Below are 5,950 nucleotides of genomic sequence, written 5' to 3'. Positions count from 1 at the left end.
TGACTGACTCCCATCGCCCTTTTTCTGGCGCAGTCCCATCCTCGGATGGACCCAGTCTCAGCCTTGCGCGACCACACCGCTCAGGCGAGCTGGAGGCCGTACCCCATAGCAGTCCAAGGGTGGTACCGTACCTTCGAGACGGCCTCCACACCAGATCGGCCACAGCCGTGGTCCACGGGTCATCGACGTGCGTGTGCCTCCGGTGAGAGCGCGGCCCCCTCCGCTGGGGCCCACCTCTGCCGGGGCCCCCCTCCGCCGCGGCCCCCTCCACCCTGGCCCCTAGCCACAGTCTCTCCGCGTTCCAGCCTTGTCCTCCCTCTCTTCACCTGATCATTCACGGAGAAATGAGAAATTAGATTCCATCCGGGGAGAGCCAAGAATATGCACAGGCTTCTCTGCCCACCCCCACTCCAGCCCATCATGTAAGAAAAATGTCTCAAAAAAAAAAAAAATCGAGATCAGCAAAAAGGACAAACTACCGAGCTTTGAGCTTTTTCGAGCTTTGAGCTTTTTCGAGCTTTGAGCTTTTTCGTAACTCATCCCTATTGTCTTGGGTTAGAAAGAAGAAATGACATGACGGAAACTGCCTTGGGGCAGAGAGTGCCTTTGGAATCGGGAGACCCGCCCTCCGTCCTGGTGACAGAGCTGCCCCCGGGCTCTCTGTGACAGGGGCGAGGCGGGAAGGACGGGATGGAGGTATCTGAAAGCCAGCTGCAGAACTCATGGGGGGCTGGTGAGCCGCGAGCCTTGAGAACCTTGAGCAGAAGGAACTGAGAAGATGCCCTGGTTTTTCTCAGGAAGTTCAGGTCTCTGGCGCACTAGTTTCGAAGTTTCCAGATACTTCAAGAGGTCCCCCTGGGAATCCAGAGCTCCCTAATCTGAGGGAGTCGGCGGGGCTCCTGCAGGTCTCTTTAGTTCTTGGGCTCACACGTGGCCCCTGTGCTCTGGGCGTTTCCCACTGGCCCACATGGCTGCTCAGAGCCCCCTCCGCCTGCCGCAGGCCCTGGGGTCCTCACAGCGAGGGATGGGACTCGCAGCCCCCCACCTCCTACACGGGGGAGAGCTGGCCGGCGTGGGGATGCCACTGACTGTGACTTGGTGTGTTCTCATACTGTCCAGTGTTGTGGGGTCCCCCCGCTACAGTGCGGTCAGCATGGTGAAACAAGTTATTTCCTTTGGGGAAAGTAACCCTATTAATCTCTGGACTCTGAAACGGTATTTCTGCTGTGACATCAGCCCAGTTTTTCAGTCGTCAGGGCTTACCTTCTCTCTGGAAAGAAATTACTTAATTTTAAATGTGCTACTAATAAACTATTTTGAAAGAATAACAATGTGGTTAGGAGTCACTGTTGACAAAGACCAGACCTACGAGCTCCCCTTGGTCTGTCAGCCCAGACAGCTGTACCAGTTAGAGACCTTTCAAGGTCAGGGTGGCTTGTGGTTGTGACAATCTGTCTTGCCTCGTGCAGAATATACGAGAGTTTTTCAGAAGAACTGACCTTTTTCTGAATAGGTTAAGGAAGAAACCAAACCAGGATTTGTAAATACCAGCAAGGTTTATGGCTCAGCCTTCTGGCGGTTTGCCCTTAGACAAGGCGGTCACGAGATTCTAGCTCCTGTCCCATGACCCTCTCTGGTCCACGCACCTGATCTGAACTAAAGAGAAAGAGATGGCACTTAGAGGCAGAATCCTGCTAGTGATCCTGGGCAAGTTAACTTCTAAGAATTTTTTCATCTATAAAGTAGACCTCCACGAAAATGAAGAGGGGACGTGCTCAGTGCTGATCTGTGGTCCCCTGGGGACAAACACAGAAACCGGCCCTGGTGGGGGTGGGGAGGTGGGGACAGTCTGTGTTTGTCTTTGCAAACTTAAGTGTGCAACAAGTGTCCTTCAGAAATAAGTGTTTTGTTAGCAGGTGTGTTTGCCAGGGCCGCCAACAACAAACATCAGACAATGGCTTAAACACAAAGTACCTTCTCACAGCTCTGGAGGCTGGACATCTAAGGTCAAGATGTGAGGTCTGCTTCCTCCTGAGGCCTCTCCTGGGCTTGCAGATGGCTGCCTTCTGCCCATGTCCTCACGTGCACGGTCTTTTCTTTATATATGTCCTTCTTAGAGGGACATCAGTCAGATACAGTTGGGGCCCGACCCGAACAGCCTCTTTTTAACTTAATCACCTCTTCAAAGCCCTGACTCCTAATAAAGTCGGGGTTAGGGCTTCCCCATAGGAGTTTTGAGGGGACACACTTCAGCCCATCACGGGAGGCAGAGCAGAACTGCCTTAGGGGTTGGAAAAGGAGAGTTTTTGGAGAAGATAAGACTCACTAAGTGGAAGAGGAAAAGGGAAGGCAGGAGGGGAAGACAGGCCGGTGGGCAGAGCCAAACAGTGCTGATCAGCTAGCTCTGCCACTCACAGGGGAGTGCCTCGTTTTCAAACACTGCTGAGGCCCAGCGTGGGGTCCCCGATGTCTGGCCAAGGCGCCTGGCAGCCACTTTGTGCAAGACAAGGAGATCTCGCTCCCCCCGGAACTTGGTTCTGCGAACAGTCAGAAAGGCACGCTTTGCCCCGAGGCTCCACAACCATTGAACCGATGCGAGATATTATCTGCAAAAGAATGACAATCGTTTTATCACTTCTGAACCACAAGAGGGCAGCAAACTCTAAAATGTCTTAACGGTTTCAGCAGCCCAGAGGGAACATGATTTATCTCGATTCCGGATCAGAACAATCTACTCCGCAAATACAGAACCAAAAGAAAGTTCCTGTTCCGACCTTCAGTTCATCCAAATACTTCAATTTATTTTAGAGCAGAACTGTCCATAACACAAACACTAGCAGATGCCCTATAGCAGGGGTCCCTAACCCCAGGGCCTGTTAGGAACAGCAGGAGGTGAGCGGCAGGTGAGCAAGTGAAGCTTCATCTGTATTTGCAGCCTCGGCTCCACCTCAGATCATCAGGCATTAGATTCTCATAGGAGCCCCGGTCCCTGGTGCCAAAAATGTTGGGGACCGCTGCCCTACAGAACCCTTCAAACTCTGCCATGCCTGACTTTTAAAACAATTGAAGCCTGGTCTGCATAACCTGCTGCCAGACGCCGGAGCCTCCAAGGTGAGCAGACTCGTCAGCACCAGCCTCTGCGGGAGCTCGGTTGCTCCTTCCGGCCAGGAAGACAGATACATTGTAACTTGGCCTAAACTTGCCAAAATAGCCGAGAGCAGTGTCTGCCCAAGCAGGAGGTGCTCCGTCAGCCCACCTGTCGAGCTGGAAGCATGAGTCCTGGGGAGGAAGAAAGGACTTTAGCCTTGCAGCTGTTGCACAATCAATGTTGTTTTCAAATAAAGGTCTTCCTGGATGTATTCCTTTCTAGCATGAGAGTTTGTAAACTCCAAGGGCAGAGGTGGAATGGGATGCACTTCAGTCCCCGTCAGTGTCCCTCTCGTTGGAAATGGATGATGTGCGGGAAGCAGGTGGGGGACACCATCCTTGTCACATCCAGCCCCTCTGCAGTCCTCCCGTCAGCCAAAACCATCACTGCGTTCGGGCCTCGTAGCAACGTTGAGGGAGCAGGAAAATGCCCCCAGAGTCTGTCCAGCTAAGAAAAGTACAGGTGTCCTCCCCTCCTGTGACCCGGAAAGGCCTGGGTGCCGGGCTGGAGGACAGAGGGGAATCCAGGTCTAGGAATGGGCTCAGGAGGAGGTTGGGCCTGGGACACAGGTCGGGTTGGGGCCGTAAGTGGGTTCGGTCCCCGTTAGTAAATACCACTAAGTGGGCGAGCAGCTGCCCTGCCCCACCAAAGAGAGCGGAGCCTGAGTCGTGCGGAGCCTGTCTCCTGCGGGGAAGATGGGCAAGGGGAGCACGGAGAAGAGTCCGCTCTTTTGAAAGATGAATAAAGGGCCAGAGAAAGTGGAGTTTCCTCCAGGGCACTCATTCTGCCCGGGGTTAAACTGAGGTTGATGTCACCCTCCCTGTTCTCTCACCCTGTGGCCCCGACAGGACTGTCCCCATCAAACCACTCACAGCAACCGGCCCAGCCGAGAGCGAGGGACAATCCCAGAGGCGCTCCGCGTGGGAAGCAGGAAAGAAGAGGGAGCTTTGACGACTTCGTCCTTCACGTCCTGCTTTCTTTTCCCAGCCTGCTATCAAAATGAAGTTGGATTTTCAGATTACAGGGGAGGCTCATTAGGTCATAGTGAAACCAGGCTGAATCTCTTCCTTCCTTCCTTCCTTCCTTCCTTTTTTCTTTCTTTTCTTTCTTTCTTTTCTTCTTCTTTCTTTTCTTTCTTTCTTCTTTCTTTTCTTTCTTTTCTTTCTTTCTTCTTTTCTTCTTTCTTTTCTTCTTTTCTTTCTTTTCTCTCTCTCTCTCTCTCTCTCTTTCTCTTCCTTCCTTCCTTCCTCCTTTCTTTCATGAATGATCATCTCAGAATTCACTATCTCTTGCAATACAGTTATCAGCACTTTCTGGATGCTGTGCAGAGCTCGGATGGGGTCTGGGTTCTAAGCTATGGCTGGGAGCAAAGGAGAAAAGAGGTTGGTTCTTTCCAGCCCTGTAGACCTGAGGCTTCAGCACAGAAAGCCCAGTCCCTGGATTGCTATCTTGCAGGGTAACAATTTTTTACTAATTTTTTTTAATGTTAAAAATAACTTTTTCATACAATAAAAGGGATCTCTGTGCATGGTAGAAGGGGGAAAATAAATTAACAAAAACTTTTAAATAATTGAGGAAACACATCCACAAAAATAAGAAAAAAGGGGAAATATTTGCTATCACCCCGTGACTATCACTATTAACACCTTGTACCTTCATTAATATTTTTGCAAAATGAGATCATACCATACGTGCTTTTTTTCAGTTGACGATCCTCTTTTTGACGTCAGACTTTTGCCTTACGTAATAGTCAAGATTCAAACCTCTCCAGTTTTCTCAAAAACGTCCCTGGTGGCAGGTTTGTCCGACCCTGTCCCTTGCCTGGATTGGTGATTGTGCCCCTAGGTCTCACCTAACAAGCCTGACCTGTTGGCTAGTTAGGGCCAGGCTTTTTCTGACCTGTTGGGTCGTTAGGGCCAGGCTCGGGCTGTGTCACACCTTCTCAGTTGGTCTGGCTGCCTGCCCCCTCCTGGGATAAGGTGAGCATGTGGCCAGAACATATCACCGGGGGCCGGGGGCCAGGCGGCCCATTTCAAACAGAAACGCCACGGGCCCTCCTGCAGCAGAAGCCGACAGCGCCAGGCTGTGGGAACGGGACTGGGCCTAAGGTCTGGAAAGGGAAATGTGGCTTGTGCCAAAAGCACCAGGAGCCACCCAGAAGTTTGGCAAAGAGTGACCTGGAGTCGGAAGAGCAGGTGGGGAGCAAGTTCACCCTGTGCAGCCACCAGGAAAGGACCGGCCACCACCCTTCCTGCTCGGAACCTGCCCCGGACACCTCTTTCCAGGTCCCTTCCCCTTCCTAGCTGTGCCCAGCGACCTTTCCCCAGATCTGCCACAGGGTTAGCAAGGGCCACCCCGAGTGCCTCTGGGGCAAAAGGCAGTTTCCAGAAGTATTTACAGATTAGTACAAGTGGATGCCAGTGTCATACCAAATCCGGGAATATTTACCGTGGGATGAGGACAAAGGCTGGGGTTCTCCCGCCTTTTAGAACAACATTCCACGGTCCGCCCAGGGCCAGGTTCCCGGGGGTTTGAACTCCTGAACTCACCCCTTACGTTCTAGTCAGACATCAAGTGTTTAATTTTTTAAAAAGTAAGAAAGACCAAGGCGTATTCTTCCCTTTCTGCCTCTGTCCGTGCCGCTCCCCTCCCTCGGGCCCCCTCAGCTCACCGAGGCCTTGTGACCTCACCCACCCCGGCCTTTTCGCCCCAGGGCCTCCCCAATCTTCCCGGCCATCTGAGTTCATCTTATCTCTGGCTCTGGCCCAGATATCACACTCTGGATGCCTCATGACTCAAAAC

General features: G+C 52.2%; 1 protein-coding gene across 1 annotated transcript in view; it reads right to left on the bottom strand.

Annotated features, from left to right (window-relative positions):
* Nucleotides 1-2,532: 2,532 nt before the first annotated feature.
* The window catches only part of AHNAK (AHNAK nucleoprotein), a 108,033-nt gene continuing 104,615 nt past the window's right edge, over nt 2,533-5,950 (bottom strand). Inside the window, exon 6 of the mRNA XM_039860223.1 lies at nt 2,533-2,606. Coding sequence (XP_039716157.1) covers nt 2,548-2,606 — 59 coding nt within the window. The 3' untranslated portion in view covers nt 2,533-2,547. The remainder of the gene's footprint in view (nt 2,607-5,950) is intronic.

The sequence above is a fragment of the Pteropus medius genome, unplaced genomic scaffold, assembly GCF_902729225.1.
Source record: "Pteropus medius unplaced genomic scaffold, Ma_sr-lr_union100, whole genome shotgun sequence".
NCBI lineage: Eukaryota > Metazoa > Chordata > Mammalia > Chiroptera > Pteropodidae > Pteropus > Pteropus medius.
This window is presented reverse-complemented; position numbering and strand designations above follow the sequence as displayed.